Raw genomic sequence first — 22665 nt, forward strand, 5'->3', positions numbered from 1 at the left:
GAAGAGGGGCAACGTGTGTTTAAGGATTCATTTTCCAGCCTTCTTCACATCCCTCCTGATTCCTCTTGAAACGACAATCCTTTCAGTATCTAACTTGACTAATTACTTCTTCTATATCCTTGACATTTAATATCTCCAATCCTCTGTTTTTCAATCTGTAAACTGGGGATGAAAATATAACTTTACCTAAATGTTAAAATCAAAAGAGATAAATGAAAATGTACATTTTACCACAGAGGTATGTCATTTTTAAAAGAACAAAACAGAATGTGTAAAAATCAAGAAAAAATGAGGGAAATGTATTGAGTATAACAGGAACTGAAAATCTTACTCATCCTTATTCTATATTTCTTGGTATTTAGTGTGTAAGTTTTGAAATTTTGACTTCACCCAGCAATTCTGAATGAAAAAAAATAATAACCTTTGATAATACACGCGACACCTTAGTGAAAGATAATGCTATGTTCAAGAAACTGCAGAGAAATAAAGGTACATGTTAAAAGTAAATGACTGCTATAATTTTACAGGTCCTCTAACCCAAACTAGTCTCCAGATCTCACCTTCATTATCTCTCTCATTTCCTTTTGGTCTAATTAATCAAAATCCTTCCTAGATTTTCATTTCTGGCCAGTATGTCTTCCTGAATATGAATAAGAAATAGAATACCATTTGATGTTTGAAATTATGGGGGTAATCTCGATGACGGAAATAGATGACTGGCAAAAGGGAAGGGAATGCCTGATTAAATATATTCATGAAGATGTCAAAGGCTTATAAAGCCAATATCTGGGAAAGAGAAAGCTGTAGGACTACCAGATCTTCTCTGGTGAAGTGTGTTTTTCGAAATCATCACCACCATGGACAACAAAGGTTCATCACAGAAAGGTATGTGCAGCAACTCACGGAGCTGCTAGCTTTATCAACACTCCTGTGGCGGTATTAATTTGAAATTGTATCTAATATTCTCTCATTCAGAGGTTTCAGCATTACAGAGTTTAGAAGAGCTATCTAATCACTGCTCTAGAAATCAATTGTTTAAGGGACTAGGAAAGCGGTTCCCAAATGGGGGAGTGTCTTCCAGAGACATTTGGTTAATGTCTAGAGATGGTTTTGGTTGTCTTAATTTGGGGCAGGGGCGCTACTGGTCTCTAGTGGGTAGAGGTCAGAGATGTTGCTAAATATACTACAATACACAGGAGAGCCCCCAGAACAAGGAATTATCCAGCTCAAAATGTCAATCAGCCAAAGGTGAGAAACCCTGGACTGGAATAAGACCAAAAGTGTCTCTGAGTCCAAGTCATCACAACTCCAGAAGGTAGAAACAAACATTTTCTAGTTCCCAGGCCTCTTTTGTGGTTTGGCCAAGATGAGTCAGCCTGATGAAACTTTTAACTCTGAAGCCATAATATAGACAATGATAGCAGAGTTGTCTCCTACAATACTTTGTCGACTGGGTTTAAGCCAAATGACATTATAAAAGAAAAAACAGGCTAGTAATAACTAATTACCTTTACTTTCTTGGTTGACATTTGCAAGAAAAAGAAATTGCAAGACAAGGAAATTAGTAACAAAATTTATTTCATGAAACAACAGAAACATTTATCTCTTTTATCTCATCTTAGACTATGAAAATCCTTCAGATGATAAAGGTACAGACAAATGTAGAAAGAATTAAAGAATATCTATCCAGTCATGAATTTCCTAGAACCAATACTATTCCAATGCCTCTACCTGCAAAGCACTTTTTATTTATACTTGTAGATAAAACATCTAATCAGCTATGTTACATGACTGTAATGTACCTAAAACAAACTCTTTGGAAACATGTTTTTGAAAAATTAGAAGTCTGTTACATGAATCATCTCACAACATTAATATTTTTTATTTTGCAGCTAAAAGGTTGTTTAGCTACATTCTATGCTAAATATTCTTTTATAGATTTTCAGGTATTTGGGGTTAGGTATTTTTTCACCATAAATCTTTAGCACTTGCCTAGCTTTATCTTGGACATTTCCAGTTACATTTATTGAAGATTCCATAGCAAATGAGTTTTCTGATAAACACATTTTTATATTTTATATTCTTTATAGTCTTTTGGAGTAGTCTGAAGTTAAAAGTGATTTTAATATATTGTTTCTTTCCTTTTGGAAGTGTAAATTATTGATATGTTAGTGGTTCTTATTTGTCCATCTTCTGAGATAGTAAATTGGTGAGTAAATCATCTCTGATAATTGTCAAATATTTTTAAAGAGTGTTTTATAGATAGAGCAGAACAAATTGATAAAATCAACTTTCTAGGTTCACTATTGTCATGCAATCAAAGTATTTTTCTCTACTAGTAATGGCGGTGACCTCTGCTAGCTCTGATCATCATAGCTACCGATGTGGTCCCTGTTACACACAGACCGAGAGGCCACACGCGTGTGTGATGTGACATGAGGAAGTGAAAAGATGACACTGGCACCCAGCCGCCTCCATCTGCTAATAATGGGACTTGGGGAAAATTACTCACCCTCTCTAAGTCTTCTTGTTTCATTAATATAATTTGAAGATAAAGTCAAGGCTACCTCACAGGGTTATTGTGAAACACAAATTTAAAAAAATTTTTAAAGCTTTGGGCAAAGTATCAAGGAAATGCATGGGGTTATTAAGGTGACCCCATGGCTACAGTATCCTTTTTATCTTAGTGCTCAATATTAGCAATCAGTTGGTCATGTGTTTATTATTATCAGGCACGACAGTAAACCAGAGAGATCAACTGTGCTATTCTTGACATTTCAGTGTCTAGAATGCAAGCATTCGTCAACATAGAGTTAAAAAAATTACAAACTCCTAGAGAGCCTGGCTGCTGAGAATCTGCAGAAAGTTCCAAGACATTAAACTATCTTAAGAGAATGACCTAAACACTCCGGCTCAGAATTAATTTCAGCTCCAAATGTTTGCAAAGCACAGAAGCGCTTCTGGGAGCAATACAAAAATGCAGGGAGTAACCTACTTCTCAAACTACCTATCTGTGCAAATATGATTATACATCCAAATTTACACAGTGGAAGGTGTTGATTCTTTCCCACCCCAGCTATTTCAGTACCAAATCATGCAGAGGGCAATGGGGAGAGATAAGGCTTCCCTTGACAGGATGGCTTTTGATAACCTCAGTTGAATAGATCATCTCAGAGTGGCTCATTTTTTTATTTAAGCAGGGTCACTCCTGCTCCTGCTGTTGCTGGTGTCAAATCTGCTCTTGTGCAAGAGTGTGGCCTCCCTTCCCATCTGTCCCAGCGGGGCTGTCAACTGCCAGGTGTCCCTTCGAGACCTGTTTGACCGCGCAGTCATCCTGTCCCACTACATCCATAACCTCTCCTCGGAAATGTTCAACGAATTTGTAAGTACTGCACTTCATGCCTCTTTCCAGAAAGAGCCTTCACGTAAGTGACTGGGCTAAACCACACTGCAAACAAGAAAGCTGCACCAGCCAAATTTCAAATGATACGCTTTCCGGGTCAAAGAAGGCATCAGCTCGTAAGATGTAGGAGAAAGGGTCAGTTTCAGGAAATCTCGAAGATTCTTAAAGAGTGTAATAATTGTTTTTCAATTTCCTTTACTTCATTTTATTGTTTTAATTTCCAAAATAACTTTTAAAGCACCTGTATTAGTCCGCTTGGAGTGCCATAACAGAATACCATAGACTAGGTGGATTAAATAGCAGAAATTTATTTCCTCACAGTTCTGGGGGCTGGAAGTCCCCGATCAGGTTGCCAGCACGGTCAGGTTCTTGTAAGGGCTCTCTCTTCCCAATCTGGCTCCTCCATGTGTCCTCACATGGTAAGCGGGGGAGAAAGAGACAGAGATACAGAAAAAACAAGAAAACTCTCTTATAAAGACACTGATCACACTGGATCAGGGTTCTGACCTATGAGCTCATTTAACCTTAATTACCTTCATAAAGGTCCTTCTCCAAATACAGTACATTGAGGGTTGGGGCTTCAACACAGGAATCTGGGGGAGACACAAACCTTCAGTCCATAACAGCACCTGACCTAAAGCACTTTTAGGTGGGGCTAAGGAAAAGGAAGTATGTTGACTTTTTTGTCCTTAAGTGTCTCTCTGGGCATTCTTCACCTAGCACACAGTAGATACCCGATAAGTAACTGCACTGCAGTGAATTGGGTGGATGGAACATGGTAAATGAAGCTGAATCCATGTCAGGAAAACAAATAATGATAGTTTCTTAAATGCTACAAATTATTGTTCTAAGATTTGCAGTGAATAGGTTTAGAACCAACTAGAAGGGTTGGTTTAGAACTGGAAACAATTATTCTCTTTCTGATGAAGGTACTTTGAAAGTTGTATGTTAACTCTTTTAGGACAATCAAGGAGCACATAGTAGAGCAAACAGCTGATAAAAAATGGTATTCAATGTTTGTATTAAATTCATGTAGTTCTTTTTACTCACCAGTTTCTCTTTCATTCTCCATTTTTAACTGGCCACCTTTTTTCCAAATCTTACAAATAATCCCTTTAAATGTTCACAAGTTTTACTAAAGATTAGTTTTTCTCTATCAATGTGTTAGCTAGTTTTTTCTATTCTTATTCTCAGTCCATTGCTTAGGATTCCTTAGAATTTTATGCCACGTTTCTCTGACTTACCATTTTGTCACCATCAGCAAAATTGTAGTCTGCATCTATGATGAACACTAAGCTATAGGCATGTGGATTCAGAGATTAGTCAAAGAAAAGCTATCATTTTATAACTCCTATTAAGGAAGTATATTGGTTCCGACCCACAGTGAACAAAAGAGTAAATGGCTAAATACAGGTACGTATGCACTATATTTGGTTCAAATACTTTTAAAAAAGATGATACTTAATAAAACATTTAATATTTCATATTTGAGGTATTTTTAGTGTTTGCTCTCCAGATAATAACTTGTGGGAAGGGTGAAATTAAACAAGGGAATAGCAAAGGGAAGAGCTTGGAATTTAGAAAAGTTAGATGGAAAAAAAAATTTTTATAGAGATAATGGAAAGAAAAAGTAGGACAAAGAATGACTTTTACGTGGCTTTCATTAAAAAAATGATACATCTATCAAATGTGTTACTATTCTGGTAATGGGTTCATTTATTCAATGCCCAAACAACACTAACTCAGTAAATCTGCTTGATCACTTCCAGGATAAACGGTACGCCCAGGGCAGAGGGTTCATTACCAAGGCTATCAACAGCTGCCACACCTCCTCCCTCTCCACCCCTGAAGACAAAGAACAAGCCCAACAGGTCCATGTGAGTCTTTTATCCAGGTTTTTCACCTAAACAAATGAGACAGTCCACGGGTGTTACCAGGCTGCAGATTATTAGAAGTAATGGTAACGGCACATGCAAAGGAAGGTGGAGGAAGAGCAAGCTATTGAAGAGAAATTACATTCTGCACTTGATGAAGTATGAGTAAAATCAAGTGCTGACTAAAGACCGATAGCAGCAAAATAAATGATCTATAAATGCAGACATGCAGACAACATTACTTCAACCAATGCATTAGACCTAGGATTGCATATACTTTACTGCATGAAAGCATGAACTGAATGGGACTTCCATGTGTAATATAGTAAATTTGCAAAATTCATGGGTACTTAAGAAACGCAAACCCAGTTGATGTATCCCCCATTACTAGTGACTCTTACATCGGCAGCATTTACCATGACGGACCACTGTACCATTCGAGCCATTGCTTCTGACTTTCAAGGCTCTCCTGATTCTGCTTCTACTTCTCTGACACCTACTTCATTCTTCACTGACTCCTCTGTCACCTCTCATTCTTAATTACAGGTCTCTCCCCAAATCAGGTCCTATAAAATGGTTTGCTTCTCATGACCGCAACTATTGCCTCTGTTCTGATGACAACAAAGTCTGTATATCAGGGCCTGTTCATTTATCCCAGCTCCATTTTTTTATCATCATAATCTCTCCCTTCTGATTCCCTGCCCGAACCACTGTCCTCACATGATTTTAAATACTTTCACATATATACCCTCTTAAATACAATCTGTTCTCTCTCTACAACTTGGTTAATGATACCAGCATTCTTTCAGTCTAGTAAGCTCATTAATAACGATGATGATAAAATGAAGGAAGAAGGTGAAGAAGGAGGAGAAGGAATTTTTTATAAATTTAAAATTTATTGAGAGCGACTACATTGCCATACATTTTACAAAGCACTTTATGTGCGTTACTATATTCAGTCGTCACAAAAAATCCTATAACACAGGTACTGCTATTACACTTCCTGAGATAAGGAAACCGAGGCTCAGAGAAGTTATGGAATTTGCACCTGTCACACAGCTAGGAAGCAGTGAGTCTGGGTTTCATCCAACTCAGAGCTCTCACTTTTAACCACTGAGCTACAATGGCCCAGTCCATATGTGCCACTCACGATACAGCCTGTATTTCTTTATAACTCCTTCTCTCACAGTCTAGTCATGCTTCCACTGCAATGTCTATTTGATTCTTCTCCACTCTTCATTTCCTTTACCAGTAGATTAGTTCATGGACATCAAGAAAGTAAGCATTTTAAGTCAGAGATGCTCAGCCCCTTGGAGTTTCATGCCTGATCCTGGTAGTAGTAAACTAGGGGGCAACACCCTCCATTGTGAATCCCATTGATGCTGTTACTAAAGACAGTACTGCGCCATTTTCTGCACCTACACATGTCAACAAAATAGACTGCTCTGATAGCAGCATGGGGGTTGGTGTTGGGATAGATTAAGGAAAGCATGTTTTTAAATGCCACGTCTTCTTCACTGCCTCTTTGTTCCAATATCATAAAATAAAATTACCAATCAAAAAATGAATATATTAATACATGATTTGATTCATTAATACAAATGAATCTTTGGGTGAAAATGATGTGGGCATGGGTGGAATCTTTCCTGGGTAGATACTCCAGGCACATACTGAGTTCCAACAAAATACTTAGGTTTCTTTCCCTGGACAAGCAAAGTATTCAAATATAAAGAACTCACTAAGTAGATGGTCGAATTTCCGAGGTAAAAACAAAATTCTTTACATTATAAATTAGAACTCATTAGAAGAATTAGTTATTTGCATAAGGCAGACCCAGAGATAAACCCATGCACCTATGGTCAACTAATCTATGACAAAGGAGGCAAGGATATATAATGGAGAAAAGACAGTCTCTTCCATAAATGGTGCTGGGAAAACTGGACAGCTACATGTAAAAGAATGAAATTAGAACACTCCCTAACACCATACACAAAAATAAACTCAAAATGGATTAGAGACCTAAATGTAAGACCGGACACTATAAACCTCTTAGAGGAAAACATAGGAAGAACACTCTTTGACATAAATGACAGCAAGATCTTTTTTGATCCACCTCCTAGAGTAATGGAAATAAAAACAAAAATAAACAAATGGGACCTAATGAAACTTAAAAGCTTTTGCAAAGTAAAGGAAACTACAAACAAGATGAAAAGATAACCCTCAGAATGGGAGAAAATATTTGCAAATGAATCAACAAAGGATTAATCTCCAAAACGTATAAACAGCTCATGCAGCTCAATATTAAAAAAAACAAACAACCCAATCAAAAAATGGGCAGAAGACCTAAATAGACATTTCTCCAAAGAAGACATACAGATGGCCAAGAAGCACATGAAAAGCTGCTCAACATCACTAATTATTAGAGAAATGCAAATCAAAAGTACAATGAGGTATCACCTCACACGAGTCAGAATGGCCGTCATCAGAAAATTTACAAACAACAAATGCTGGAGAGGTTGTGGAGAAAAGGGAACCCTCTTGCACTGTTGGTGGGAATGTAAATTGATACAGCCACTATGGAGAACAGTATGGAGGTTCCTTAAAAAAGTAAAAATAGAATTACCATATGACCCAGCAATCCCACTACTGGGCATATACCCAGAGAAAACCATAATTCAAAAAGACACATGCACCCCAATGTTCACTGCAGCACTGTTTACAACAGCCAGGTCATGGAAGCAACCTAAGTGCCCATCGAAAAGACGAATGGATAAAGAAGATGTGGTACATATATACAATGGAACATTACTCAGCCATAAAAAGGAATGAAATTGGGTCATTTGTAGAGACGTGGATGGATCTAGAGACTGTCCTACAGAGTGAAGTAAGTCAGAAAGAGAAAAACAAATATTGTATATTAAGGCATATATGTGGAACCTAGAAAAAATGGTACAGATGAACCGGTTTGCAGGGTAGAAATAGAGACACAGAAGTAGAGAACAAACATATGGACACCAAGAGGGGAAAGTGGTGGGGGGGGTGGGATGAATTGGGGGATTGGGACTGACATATACATAGTAATATGTATAAAATAGATAACTAATTAGAACCTGCTGTATAAAAAAATAAAATAAAATTCAAAAATTCAAATAAGTAAAAATAAAAGCATTGAAAAAAATAAGCCAGATATTTTTAAATTTTAGCAAAATGTAAACAAATAGCTTACATTTTATACTTTTACAACTTTTACCACCTTCAAAAAATTTTGTGTACACACAGGAATAACAAAGAGGTTTTTTTAGGTCAGCCTCTCTGCACAAAAATCACATGTGACTAAACCCACCGTATTATGCTTATTTTAATGAAATTGCTTCCTATGGTCGCTTAGCATGAAGTCCTTCTGAGCATGATCCTTGGCGTGCTGCGCTCCTGGAATGACCCTCTGTACCACCTGGTCACTGAGGTGCGGGGTATGCAAGAAGCCCCAGAGGCTATCCTATCAAGAGCCATAGAGATTGAGGAACAGAACAAACGACTTCTAGAAGGCATGGAGAAGATAGTTGGCCAGGTGAGCAGCCTCTTGAAGGCTTCCTTGGTTTTCTCATGAATGAAAGAAGTGACCTCTGTGATGAGGAATGAGTTTTGAAATATCTCACTTTGCAAGAACAAGATGCAGGCCTCCTATATTCTAGACTGCTATTAAATAAAGCAAGAGCCTAGTCATTCATCATAGTGATAGGTTCTACTGTAAGTGAAGCAGAATTCTACTACGATTTTTGACAGGTGCAGCCTTCCCTGCATTGCACACAATTCCACCAAAAGCTTGCCTTTTCCTGGGCACAGGTGGTTGAAATATTTTCAAGGGTAAGAGAACTACAGAATAGAATTTGCAAAATAAATGTTTTCTTCAAAGTATCCCAGGACATTTGCTACTGAAATTCTGCTTGTATTCTTTCTCTGTCCTCCTCAAACCAAAGGATGAGAGTGGGAAGGAAGAAAAGAGAAAGTCAAAACCAGATTGGATGGTGTTTCTCCCCACTCCTCCTGCTCTTCTGGAGATATCTGTCAGGGAAGGAAGGAGATTGAAAAGAGGAGGCCACAGCATGAATGCTGTCCCACAAGCACTAGATTTCAGTGGGTCACAAAAGATGGAGATGCTCCTTTTCTGGAATGTTTTTTTATTTTGTAATTTACACAAAGTTTTCCCATCCGAAATTTTCTTTGGGAGGGGGCTCCAAAATAAAAACTCTAATCATTGCATTTAATCTCCCCAAATAATTTATCATATTTAGATTGATATATGCATTTAGATGGGATAAATAAATGGGATAAATAAATCTCCATTTAGATGGGATAATTTCAACATGAGGGAGGGAACATCTAAGCAGCTTCCTGAAGTTCTCAGAAATAATATATAATCTAAATAAAAATATATGATTACAGACCTAATAATAGGAGCAATTTTATATTTCTCTTATTGTGTACAAAGTACATGTTAATCCTGTGACATTTTTGTCATTTTCAGGGGAGAAGAATATATCCATCACAAATACAAAGCACATTTTAACCCTGGGACATATGAAATAAACACCTAGATTTTCAGGTTATTTTCCTCATTCCTGTGGGCCTATTTTCTGAGGTCACTAATTTGTTCTATAATACTTCATTTTGTTCTTTTTTACCGCTTACTTATTTATTCTTATTCATATCATTGCCCTTTGCACAGTAAATTTTGTCTTAGGGCTCAAGCACCAAAATAAAAAGCAAGGCAACACACACAAATTCCAATAAGGAATTCCAGGTTTAAAAAATGGTCTTACTCTGCAGCAGAAAGTTCGTGTAGCAGGGTCTACAGTTATCCCACGTTTATACCTAGAAGCTCTCCAAACTAGATGACATCCCTAGTTGCCAAGCTGGTTACTTGGTCTCTTGGTTCTCCGGGGGTTCCCAGCCCACAGAGGGTAACAAGCATGAAGATGCAAGGTGCTCAGTTGCTCACAGTCCCCACCCTACCACCCACCTCTCACCACTGGGGGGTTGCTGTCAGCACCCCCTTTTTATAGGCAGTTTTCCCAGTACCTCCCACTTAAGAGACATCAAGAGAAAGCAGATATTTCTCATGGACATCAGGGGGTTATCTGTCCTGGGTGGAATGTGAATGCCTCCTGACTATTTCAGAAGATCTTGTCAGTCACAGCCATCGCTAGATTAGCTGCCCCTTAAACCATCTAGTACAATCCGCATCGTTTCTAAGGTCTTTAAACACACGCTCTATGGAGAAGAGAATCAGTTCAAAGCAGGGGAAACATAAATGTAATGATGGTGACCTTCAGAAGAAATAAGGTAAAAAGTACATTTCAGAGAACAGATTCAGGACATGAAACAGTTCAAGTGATACAACTGTGTCCCTTGATCACATTCATATGAATATTCAAACAGCAGCTTTGTTTCTCCATCGTTTTACTCCTGTACAAATATCCTTAATCTGTGATCACATACATGTAAGAAAACTTACACTTGAGTTCTGCTTCTAGTTTGTAAATTACTAACAGATTTCTGATACGCTGGCTCCAAAACCTATGCCTACAGAGTTTTATATTCATGTGTCCTCCCCAAAACTTAATTTGATAATTAGAAGGAACGAAGATAAGCAAATACTAATAAAACTCATAATAAGTCATTATCTTTGGGTGCTTAGGTTCATCCTGGAGTCAAAGAGAATGAGGTCTACTCGGTGTGGTCGGGACTTCCATCCCTGCAGATGGCCGATGAAGATACGCGCCTTTTTGCTTTTTATAACCTGCTCCACTGCCTACGCAGGGATTCACATAAGATTGACAGTTATCTCAAGCTCCTGAAGTGCCGAATCATCTACGACAGCAACTGCTAAGCCCACATCCATTCCATTCATTTCTGAGATGGTTCTTAATGATCCATCCCATAGCAGTCTTCTTTTAGTTTTATAGCTTTTTAATGCATGCTTGGGTGTAATGGGTCTCATCTTAAAAAATAAAAACAGACTCCACAGAGATGTCAAAATCTAAGAAGGCAATTTGTCAAAGTTTCTTATCTTCATTTTAACAGAAAATCAAAAGAAAATCCATCCCTACCGTTGAGAGAAGTTCCTATTAAAATCTGTCACAAATAGCAGAACCTGGCATTACAAAGACCATTAACAGCTTACTTTAGCATCACAGCAAATTATTCTGGGTCAGGTTATTAGAATCAAAGAATTAGATAATTATTTATCGTGCTGGTCATGCTACCGAGAAGACTGAATTATCGGGATTCTTTATGAAAGCCAGCCACGTACTGTCAGCCAATTTTCACAGTGTTACAACAGACAATTAAGTGCTATGAAACTGTGATGTACCCAAATAGCGTGAGGTTTACCGAACTGTCTAAAAATTATTAGGATACTGTCTTACTCCTTCTGGGCTGCTATTACAAAATATCACAGATCTGTAAACAACAGAAATCGATTTCCACAGCGTGGTCAGGCGGGGCCCTCTTCCGGTCGCACACTTCTTACTGGATCCTCACATGGGGAGCGGGACTAGGGAGCTCTCATATATAAAAGCACTAATCTCATTCATGAGGCTCCATCCTTATAACTTAATCACCTCCCAAAGGCTCCACCCATGAACACCATCACCTTTGGGAGTTAGGATTTCAACATATGAAATTTCTGGGGGACACAAAGGTTGAGGCCATAGCAGATACAAACGTGAACTGGCTTCATCCTCCTCCACTGGCTGTCTTCAGCCGTGCTCAACTGCATCCCCATCTCCTTGGCATCATCTTGCACGCATTCCATACGTTCTGGTCACGCTGGGTTTAACAAGTTCAGTCCGGTCAAGTTTCAACTCCACCTCATGTTCAGCCTACTTAATGTTTCCCCCTACCATACTGAGGCCCAGGGAACCTACCAGGGAAAGCAGATATGACCGTTTCTGCAAGGATTCTTCTCCCTTACTCTCTGGATCTTCATTCCTCCGGCCATGTTGGAAGGGGGTAGAGGATAACGAGATGGAAAACCTCTGACATCACTGACTTACGTGGTGCTATTGTAGCTGTCCCATGGCCAAGAGGGACCGATCTGGAATTCCCCTGAATGACAAGTGTCTCTCTTGTGCGGCACCCCAGTGATTTTCCAGGACATCTGCAAGGGGGATACCCCACTGCATAGCTGTTGCTTCTGACCAAGGGAAATATTCTGGCACCCCACAGCTCAGCCACCTGCAGTATTCTCCACAGTCTGTCTGTTCCCCTCACTCTGCAAGCACCCTACTGGAGAAAATTAATTGGCTTAAGGTCAGCTACCTACTAGCTGACCCATAGGAAAGCCATGCATCACAGACACTCCAAACAACTGAATGGCAATAACACCGGCGTGCATCTGACCCCATCCTGGGGTCTCTGGACAATTCTCCACCTGGTGAACACAGAGTAGATTAGAAAGTTGGATTCATAGACAGACATTAATCTGAGTGAGATACCATTCTTTCCTCCTTTCAGAACCATGAGTAACTATCTTCGTCAATAATTAGGTAGTTGGCCTTACAAACATTCCCTACTAGGTGCCTGAATTGCAAAACCCTCCTCATAGACTTAGTTTCCAGTGAGACTGGAAAGACATGACTGGATTAGGGTAGCTCAGCTTGTTCAACTGCCTCAAAACATCCTGGGATGAGGGCCAATCTCGTTGCCAGCTCTCCTGGCGGTGGTGTCGCCAGGCTGGTTTTGCAGCATCTTTATGGCTTTAGCAGGAATTCTTAGACAACAGTCAATGGGAAATATTTCATCCAACATCCTGATAGAGACGAAATAAAAAAGGTAGAAGGGAGGGAGAATGAAGAGGAATGAAAGAAGGAGAAGATGGAAGGAAGGAAATACAGAAGAGAGAAAGTGAGTAAAGGACGGGTCGTGCAGGGTGAGATGCTATTAGAATACTGTATTTGGTGAAGACCCAAATATATATGCTTTAATTTTTATACCCTAAGAGCAAATATCACCTCATATTCTCCTTTTACTTCTATTTCCTCTCCTCTCCTCTTTTTCTGAAATTGTCCTTTGTATGAGGAGTATTCTTTTGCTGCTACCAAATGAGTTGCCATAGTTCTAGAGATGAACAAAACTGGGCACCTCTTCAGATCAGAACTCAAGGCAATTTTCTTCTGTCATGCAAAGAAACTTTTCATACACGTATAGGGACACAGTCCAGCAAAACCAACCTCTTCCCTCATAGCCAGGGTTATTTTTGTCTGAGTCCTGCTCCTGCCTCTAGCTGTGATGACCCAAACCTTTCAGAACACAACAGAATACTCTGCCCCAAACCAATCTATCAATCTCTCCCTTTGTTCCTGCATGCATGCAAAATGTCAGCTTTCTCGTATTTCCGCTTTCTTCTTTCAAAAGGCAGAAGACTATGGGAAAAACACGTATGCACTTTCTTTCTAAGTCATTTATTGCTGCAAACATCTAATTCTATTGTGTTACCCACTTAACTTTCTTTCTTTCAATGTCTAGATATTTCCAACAGAGAGGATGGTATTTATCAGAGGGGAAATTTGGCAATAAGGGCAACAATGCAATTGTATGAAACATACATTCACCACTAGCCCACACACATCTTCATGTATTCTTCTCTTATAAAGTTTATTCCAAGCACAAATTTAACGCTGTAGATAAACAACGGAGGAGGTGATATTGAAAGGCCTCTCCCTGCTTGACCGTGACATATAAACTGAATACTGTAGATTTCAGACAATACTGAGCAGAGCCCTAGGTGTCCTGTAGAGTCAGCAAGGGGTAGCTGAAAAGAGGATATTGGGGAAGAATTTAACAGTCACTCCCCTGACAACCAGAGTGAGTCTATTTTTTTCCTCTTTTACAGATTTCCATGTAAGATTACATTTGAAGAAACGACCCTGCTATAGCAAGAATAGTAGCAGAGGTTACCAAACGGAAACAAACAAATGAAAAACCCTTGAAGTTCACTGACCTCACAGATTAGTAAATCACGTGTCATGGATACAACAAAGACTTAAACTGAGGTTTAAAAAAAAATCTCTATTTTCCAGAAGTTGGCTCTCAAGCTGTGGAGAAAGAGAGGGTGACATAAACATGCAAATTACTATATTATATGGTAAAGAAAAGTAAGTATAAGAGGCGATGCCAAACAAAGTGCTACAGTGAATTGAAGTACAGCTAGGAGACATCTGGTTGTGAGAACAGGAAGCTTTTTGGAGTGACACAGTTGTGATGGCTTTATGATGGAGTTTTGAAAGGTTGATGGGATGTTTATACAGAAAAACAGGAAGACAGCATATCTGTCAATTCATTTAGAATCGTAAGTGTCTCCTATATCCTGGGCAAAAGGAACTGAGATATTAATACATATAGCATTATAAGGTATCAGTGGATAATCAAGTTTGACCAAAACACAAGAAATGCTCATTTTTTTGACAGACATGTAATGTCTCTCATTATTATGCTCCCACTATGTGCTATACACGTTATTCTACATATATTACTGTTATGGGGAAAATCTTGTAAGGATTGTTTATGCATTGTGGAAGATCATTTACGCCAATTTGGAGAGCTTGTATTTATTCAGCAAGGCAACAGGAAACCAGGAAACTTCAGTGCAAGAGGGAAGTATGTCCAGAATTGGAAAATAGAAACATTAACCTGGTCTGAGGGGTAGTGGGAGTATGGGGCTGATGGAGAAAAAGCAGCAGTCCAGAAACAGCTTGGAATATTATGACACTAGAAGAAAATCAAAGAAAAATCAAATTGCCAAGCGAAAAGAAGCAGAGGATGTGAGAGAGATAGGAAAAGAAATAGGCTTGACTACACAGAGGGAATGAGGCAGGCCTAAGAGTCAAAAAGGCATCCAAGAACATGGGACTGGATGAGTAAATAAATGATTGGGAAGTCAGAGAGAAGACAGGAGATAAATTAAGGTTCTGTCCAAAAGCATCTGAACTTTATTTTCCTGTATTTCATCAACTCTGTATAAGAATTCATCAAAAATGTTAACTTACTATAGCATATCACAGAAATAAGTACACTCAAGAGCCCCTGCTAGACTCTATCAAATACCAGAACCAAAGCATCACTGCCCAGTGATAACAGGTAGTAAGTCACTAGTCACTTTCAACACTTAAATAAGACATGCATTGTAAAGCATAGTGGATGAATGGAAATAAAATGAAAACAATCCACTCCTTCAGAGCCAGCCCGACCCAAAACCTAAACAAAACATAAGTAATGTTCTCTTTCAACATGTGTCCACTTTCTCCAAGAGTTTCTCATTCCTTTCTCCTGAATCCACCCTTGTTTACTGTCCTTTCGTTGTCTTCCTCTCAGCAGATGGTCAGCTAATCACTAATCACATAATAATTAAAAAGTGCTCACTCTTAATATTCATATTGAAGGAGTCTTGAAACTGAAAAGCTTTCTAATCCTCTGAAAATAAAACTCTAATATTGGAATGACTCCTCCCCAGCCTCTTTCCAAAATGCCCAGTAGGCAGCCAGATGTGACTCTAGCTACTTAGAAATCTTCTGCTGTAATTATAACCTATTTGGATAGTAAAGACAGGAAAGACAAATGAGGCAATGAAAGGCATTTAGAAAGAAATGCATGGACAAGTGGAAAAGATACCATATGTTTTAAACACAGATCCATGCTTGCACACCATACCAGTGTGATGGGAGCCAGGTGGGCCTAATCGGGGGTGGAGTTTGCAAGAAAGCTCTATATCAATTAGCACTGAGAAGTCTTATTCAGCTCAACTGTTTAAATATGATTCTTTGATTCTAAGACTCAGAGCCACTCGTCCCACTTAACTGCACTAAGTCAAAAAAGGAATATACTTATTGCATATTTGAAAGTTGCTAAGAGATCTGAAAAGTTCTCATCACAAGAAAAAAAATTTGTAACTATATATAGTGACAGACAGTAACTATATATAGACTTATTGTGGTATCACTTTGCAATATATACATACGTCAAATCATTACACTGTACCCCTGAAACTAATATAATGTTATATGTCAATGTTACATATGCATAATGATTATGTAATCATTATGCTGTATACCTAAAACTTATATGTGTGTGTGTATACACACCAATATATATGTAAAGTTTTTTAAAGAAATATACTTTATATATTGAATAAAGAAAGCAAATCAACTAATATTTTTTGGGTTTTTTTCAAAAGTACATTCTAGCTAGCATATTGGGTCTAAAACCTTATCTCCAAATGTTGTTTATGTTTATGCTGATAAAGAAAACAGAAAAGTGTCCTAACCCTGTAACATTAACTGCAGATGAGTTTAGTTACAATAGTTAATAAAAACCACTAAATCCTAAAACCTATAGGCCAGCCGAGTACTCTGCTATTGATCACTGAACAAATATTTACTTAATTCCCACTTGACTCAGGCACTATTGTTGGTGCTTGGTTTACATCAAAAAACAAAGCAGGCAGACGCTTGTCCTCACAGAACTTATATTCTAGCTGGGGGGGAAGACTGACAACACACAATAAACATGAATACAAATACATTATACAGTAGGATAACAGGTGATCTGTACTATGGAAAGAGAAATAGTAAAGCAGAGGAAGGGTTTTAGGGAGTAAAGGTGAAGAGAGGGAAGTGATTTAAAAAGACAACTTAGAACGCATTGCGGGCAGCAGCAGCATTTCCTCTGTTAAATCATGCAAACATGCTCCCTTGCATTCCAGATCCAAGTTTTGCCTCATCCAGTCAGACTTCTTCCTCTTCTGCACAACTTCAGAAAGGTTTCCATCTTTGAGGCTCTATGCAAACATGAATATTCTGAACGTTCTGCCTCTCGTCACTTGAACTGAAAGATTTTAAAAGTAATTTGGAGGAAACTCCCCCAAACTAAGTAACATTTTATGCAACAGATTTTGATAATTTTCTGTTTCCTGAATGACTAATCTCTAAATTATTTTCATTTTACAACACACTATCAGTGCCAAAAATTATATAATGTAAAAATATTATATATGTACTGCTCTTCTAATTTACTGTGACATTTAAAAAATATACAAAAAATATAAATTAAATAAAATATAGATAAAAATAAATAAAAATAGAAATACTAATATCTTCTTCCCAAAGGATGAGGACACTCACTTCTTTTTCAATTTAATTTTTTTATACAGCAGGTTCTTATTAGTTACCTATTTTATACACATCAGTGTATACATGTCAATCCCAATCTCCCAATTCATCCCACCACCACCCCCCCACCCGTTTTCCCCCCTAAGTGTCTATATGTTTGCTCTCTACACCTGTGTCTCTATTCCTGCCTTGCAAACCAGTTCATCTGTACCATTTTTCTGGATTCCACATATATGTGTTAATATACGATATTTGTTTTTCTCTTTCTGACTTACTTCACTCTGTATGACAGTCTCTTGGTCCATCCACGGCTCTACAAATGACCCAATTTCGTTCCTTTTTATGGCTGAGTACTATTCCATTGTATACACGTACCACATCTTCTTTATCCATTCACCTGCCGATCGGCATTTAGGTTGCTTCCGTGAACTGGCTATTGTAAATAGTGCTGCAATGAGCATGTGTCTTTTTCAATTATGGTTTTCTCTGGGTATATGGCCAGTGGTAGGATTGCTGGGTCATATGGTAATTCTATTTTTAGTTTTTTAAGGTCCTCCATACTATTCTCCATACTGGTTGTATCAATTTACATTCCCACCAACAGTGTAAGAGGGTTCCCTTTTCTCCACAACCTCTCCAGCATTGGTTGTTTCTAAATTTTCTGATGATGCCCATTCTAACTGGTGTGAGGTGATACCTCATTGCAGTTTTCACTTGCATTTCTCCAATAATTAGTGATGCTGAGCAGCTTTTCATATGCCTCTTGGCCATCCGTATGTCTTCTTAGACAAATGCCTATTTAGGTCTTCTGCCCATTTTTGGATTGGGTGGGTTTTTTTTAATATTGAGCTGCATGAGCTGTTTGTGTATTTTGGAGATTAATCCTTTGTCCGTTGATTCACTTGTAAATATTTTCTCCCATTCTAAGAGTTGTCTCTTCATCTTGTTTATAGTTTCCTTTGCTGTGCAAAAGCTTTTACCTTCCATTAGGTCCCATTTGTTTATTTTTGTTTTTATTTCCATTACTCTAGGAGGTGGATCAAAAAAGATCTTGCTGTGATTTATGTCAAAGAGTGTTCTTCCTATGTTTTTCTCTAAGAGTTTTATGGTGTCTGGTCTTACATTTAGGTCTTTAATCCATTTTGAGTTTATTTTTGTGTATGGTATTAGGGAGCGTTCTAATTTCATTCTTTTACATGTAGCCGTCCAGTTTTCCCAGCACCACTTATTGAAGAGACGGTCTTTTCTCCATTGTATATCTTTGCTTAATTTGTCATAGATTAGTTGACCACAGGTGCATGGGTTTAGCTCTGGGCTTTCTATCCTGTTCCACTGATCTATGTTTCTGTTTTGGTGCCAGTACCATACTGTCTTGATTACTGCAGCTTTGTAGCACAGTATGAAGTCAGGGAGTCTGATTCCTCCAGCTCCATTTTTTTCCCTCAAGATTGCTTTGGCTATTCGGGGTCTTTTGGATCTCCATACAAATTTTAAGATTTTTTGTTCTAGTTCTGTAAAAAACACCACTGGTAATTTGATAGGGATTGCACTGAATCTGTAGATTGCTTTGGGTAGTACAGTCACTTTACAATATTGATTCTTCCAATCCAAGAACATGGTATATCTCTCCATCTCTTTATCATCTTTGATTCCTTTCATCAGTGTCTTATAGTTTTCTGAGTACAGGTCTTTTACCTCCTTAGGTAGGTTTTTCCCTAGGTATTTCATTCTTTTTGTGGCAGTGGTGAATGGGATTGTTTCCTTAATTTCTCTTTCTGATCTTTCGTTGTTAGTGTATAGGAATGCAAGAGATTTCTATACATTAATTTTGTATCCTACAACTTTACCAAATTCATTGATTAACTCTAGCAGCTTTCTGGTGGCCTCCTTATGATTCTCTATGTATAGTATCATGTCATCTGCAAACAGTGACAGTTTTACTTCTTCTTTTCCAATTTGTATTCTTTTTATTTCGTTTTCTTCTCTGATTGCCGTGGCTAGGACTTCCAAAACTATGTTGAATAATAGTGGCGAGAGTGGACATCCTTGTCTTGTACCTGATCTTAGAGGAAATGCTTTCAGTTTTTCACCACTGAGAATGATGTTTGCTGTGGGTTTGTCATATATGGCCTTTATTATGTTGAGGTAGGTTCCCTCTATGTCCACTTTCTGGAGAGTTTTTATCATAAATGGGTGTTGAATTTTGTCAAAAGTTTTTCCTGCATCTACTGAGATGATCATATGGTTTTTATTCTTCAAGTTGTTAATATGGTGTATCACACTGATTGATTTGCGTATACTGAAGAATCCTTGCACCCCTGGGATAAATCCCACTTGATCATGGTGTATGATCCTTTTAATGTGTTGTTGGATTCTGTTTGCTAGTATTCTGTTGAGGATATCTGCATCTATATTCATCAGTGATATTTGTCAATAATTTTATTTTTTTGTAGTATCTTTGTCTGGTTTTGGTATCAGGGTGATGGTGGCCTTGTAAAATGAGGTTGGCAGTTTTCCTTCTTCTGCAATTTTTTGGAAGAGTTTAAGAAGGATAGGTGTTAGCTCTTCTCTAAATGTTTGACAAAATTCACCTGTGAAGCTATCTGGTCCTGCACTTTTGTTTGTTGGAAGATTTTTAATCACAGTTTCAATTTCATTACTTGTGATTGGTCTGCTCATATTTTCTATTTCTTCCTGGTTCAGTGTTGGAAGGTTATACCTTTGTAAGAATTTGTCCATTTCTTCCAGGTTGCCCATTTTATTGGCATAGAGTTTCTTGTAGCAGTCTCCTATGATGCTTTGTACTTCTGCGGTGTCTGTTGTAACTTCTCCTTTTTCATTTCTAATTTTATTGATTTGAGTCCTCTCCCTCTTTTTCTTGATGAGTCTGGTTAAAGGTTTATCAATTTTGTTTATCTTCTCAAAGAACCAGCTTTTAGTTTTATTGATCTTTGCTACTGTTTTCTTTGTTTCTATTTCATTTATTTCTGCTCTGATCCTTATGATTTTGTTCCTTCTACTAACTTTGGGTTTTGTTTGTTCTTCTTTCTCTAGTTCCTTTAGATGTAAGGTTAGATTGTTTATTTGAGATCTTTCTTGTTTCTTGAGGTAGGATTGTATTGCTATAAACTTCCCTCTTAGAAATGCTTTTGCTGCATCCCATAGGTTTTGGATAGTCATGCTTTCATTGTCATTTGTCTCTAGGTATTTTCTGATTTCCTCTTTAATTTCTTCAGTGATCTCTAGGTTATTATTTAGCAACATATCGTTTAGCCTCCAGGTGTTTGTGTTTTTTACATTTTTTTCGCTGTAATTTATTTCTAATCTCATAGAATTGTGGCCAGAAAAGATGCTTGATATGATTTCAGTTTTCTTAAATGTACTGAGGCTTGATTTGTTATCCAAGATGTGATCTACCCTGGAGAGTGTTCTGTGTGCACTTGAGAAGAAAGTGTAATCTGTAATCTGCTGTTTACGGATGGAATGTCCTATAAATATCAAATCTACCTGGTCTATTGTGTCATTTAAAGCTTGTGTTTCCTTATTAATTTTCTGGCTGGATGATCTATCTACTGGCATGAGGTGTTAAAGTCCCCCACTATTATTGTGTTACTGTCCATTTCCTCTTTTATAGCTGTTAGCATTTGCCTTATATATTGAGGTGCTTCTATGTTGGGTGCATATATATTTATAATTGTTATACTTCTTCTTGGATTGATCCCTTGATCATTATGTGGTGTCTTTCCTTGTCTCTTGTAACGTTCTTTAAGGGCTATTTTGTCTGATTTGAAAATTGCTACTCCAGCTTTCCTTTGATTTCCATTTGCATGGAATATCTTTTTCCATCCCCTTACTTTCAGTCTGTATGTCTCTCTAGGTCTCAAGTGGGTCTCTTGTAGACAGCATACATATGGGTCTTGTGTTTGTATCCATTCAGCGAGCCTGTGTCTCTTGGTTGGAGCATTTAATCCATTCACATTTAAGGTAATGATCGATATGTATGTTCCTATTACCATTTTCTTAACTGTCTTGGGCTTGTTTTTGTAGGTCCTTTTCTTCTCTTGTGTTTCCCTCTTAGAGAAGTTCCTTTAGCATTTGTTGTAGAGCTGGTTTGGTGGTGCTGAATTCTCTTAGCTTTTGCTTGTCTGTAAAGCTTTTGATTTCTCCGTCGAATCTGAATGAGATCCTTGCTGGGTAGAGTAATCTTGGTTGTAGGTTCTTCCCTTTCATCACTTTAAATATATCATGCCACTCCCTTCTGGCTTGTAGAGTTTCTGCTGAGAAATCAGCTGTTAACCTTACGGGACTTCCCTTGTATGTTATTTATTGTCTTTCCCTTTTTGCTTTTAATAATTTTTCTTTGTCTTTAACTTTTGTCAGTTTGATTACTATGTGTCTTGGCACGTTTCTCCTTGGGTTTATCCTGCCTGGGACTCTCTGTACTTCCTGGACTTGGGTGGCTATTTCCTTTCCCATGTTAGGGAAGTTTTCGACTATCATGCCTTCAAATATTTTCTTGGGTCCTTTTTCTGTCTCTTCTCCTTCTGGGACCCCTATAATGCGAATGTTGATGCGTTTAATGTTGTCCCAGAGGTCTCTTCGGCTGTATTCATTTCTTTTCATTCTTTTTTCTTTATTCTGTTCCACAGCAGTGAATTCCACCATTCTGTCTTCCAGGTCACTTACCTGTTCTTCTGCCTCAGTTATTCTGCTACTGATTCCTTCTAGGGTATTTTTCATTTCAGTTATTGTATTGTTCTTCTCTGTTTGTTTGTTCTTAAATTCTTCTAGGTCTTTGTTAAACATTTCTTGCATCTTCTCGATCTCTGCCTCCATTCTTTTTCTGAGGTCCTGGATCATCTTCACTATCATTATTCTGAATTATTTTTCTGGAAGGTTGTCTATCTCCACTTCATTTAATTGTTTTTCTGGGGTTTTATCTTGTTCCTTCATCTGGTACATAGTCCTCTGCCTTTTCATTTTGTCTATCTTTCTGTGAATGTGGTTTTTGTTCAACAGGCTGCAGGATTGTAGTTCTTCTTGCTTCTGCTGTCTGCCCTCTGGTGGATGATGCTATCTAAGAGGGTTGTGCAAGCTTCCTGATGGGAGGGACTGGTGGTGGGTAGAGCTGGGTGTTGCTCTGGTGGGCAGAACTCAGTAAAACTTTAATCTCCTTGTCTGCTGATGGGTGGGGCTGAGTTTCCCCCCTGTTGGTTGTTTG

The 22665-nt window shown here is 38.1% G+C and overlaps 1 protein-coding gene across 2 annotated transcripts; it reads left to right on the forward strand.

Annotated features, from left to right (window-relative positions):
* The first annotated feature begins 857 nt into the window (after window positions 1-857).
* PRL (prolactin) lies at window positions 858-11167 on the forward strand. Of its 2 annotated transcripts, none has more exons than XM_060164264.1 (5): window positions 858-885; window positions 3198-3382; window positions 5173-5280; window positions 8666-8845; window positions 10976-11167. In XM_060164264.1, the coding sequence occupies exons 1-5, from the start codon at window positions 858-860 to the stop codon at window positions 11165-11167; spliced, it is 693 nt and encodes a 230-aa protein (XP_060020247.1). The 2 variants fall into 2 exon arrangements, with proteins under 2 accessions (XP_060020247.1, XP_060020248.1); XM_060164265.1 differs by having other exon boundaries at window positions 3201-3382.
* The last annotated feature ends 11498 nt before the right edge of the window (window positions 11168-22665 follow it).

This window comes from Lagenorhynchus albirostris, chromosome 10 (genome assembly GCF_949774975.1).
Source record: "Lagenorhynchus albirostris chromosome 10, mLagAlb1.1, whole genome shotgun sequence".
Lineage (NCBI taxonomy): Eukaryota > Metazoa > Chordata > Mammalia > Artiodactyla > Delphinidae > Lagenorhynchus > Lagenorhynchus albirostris.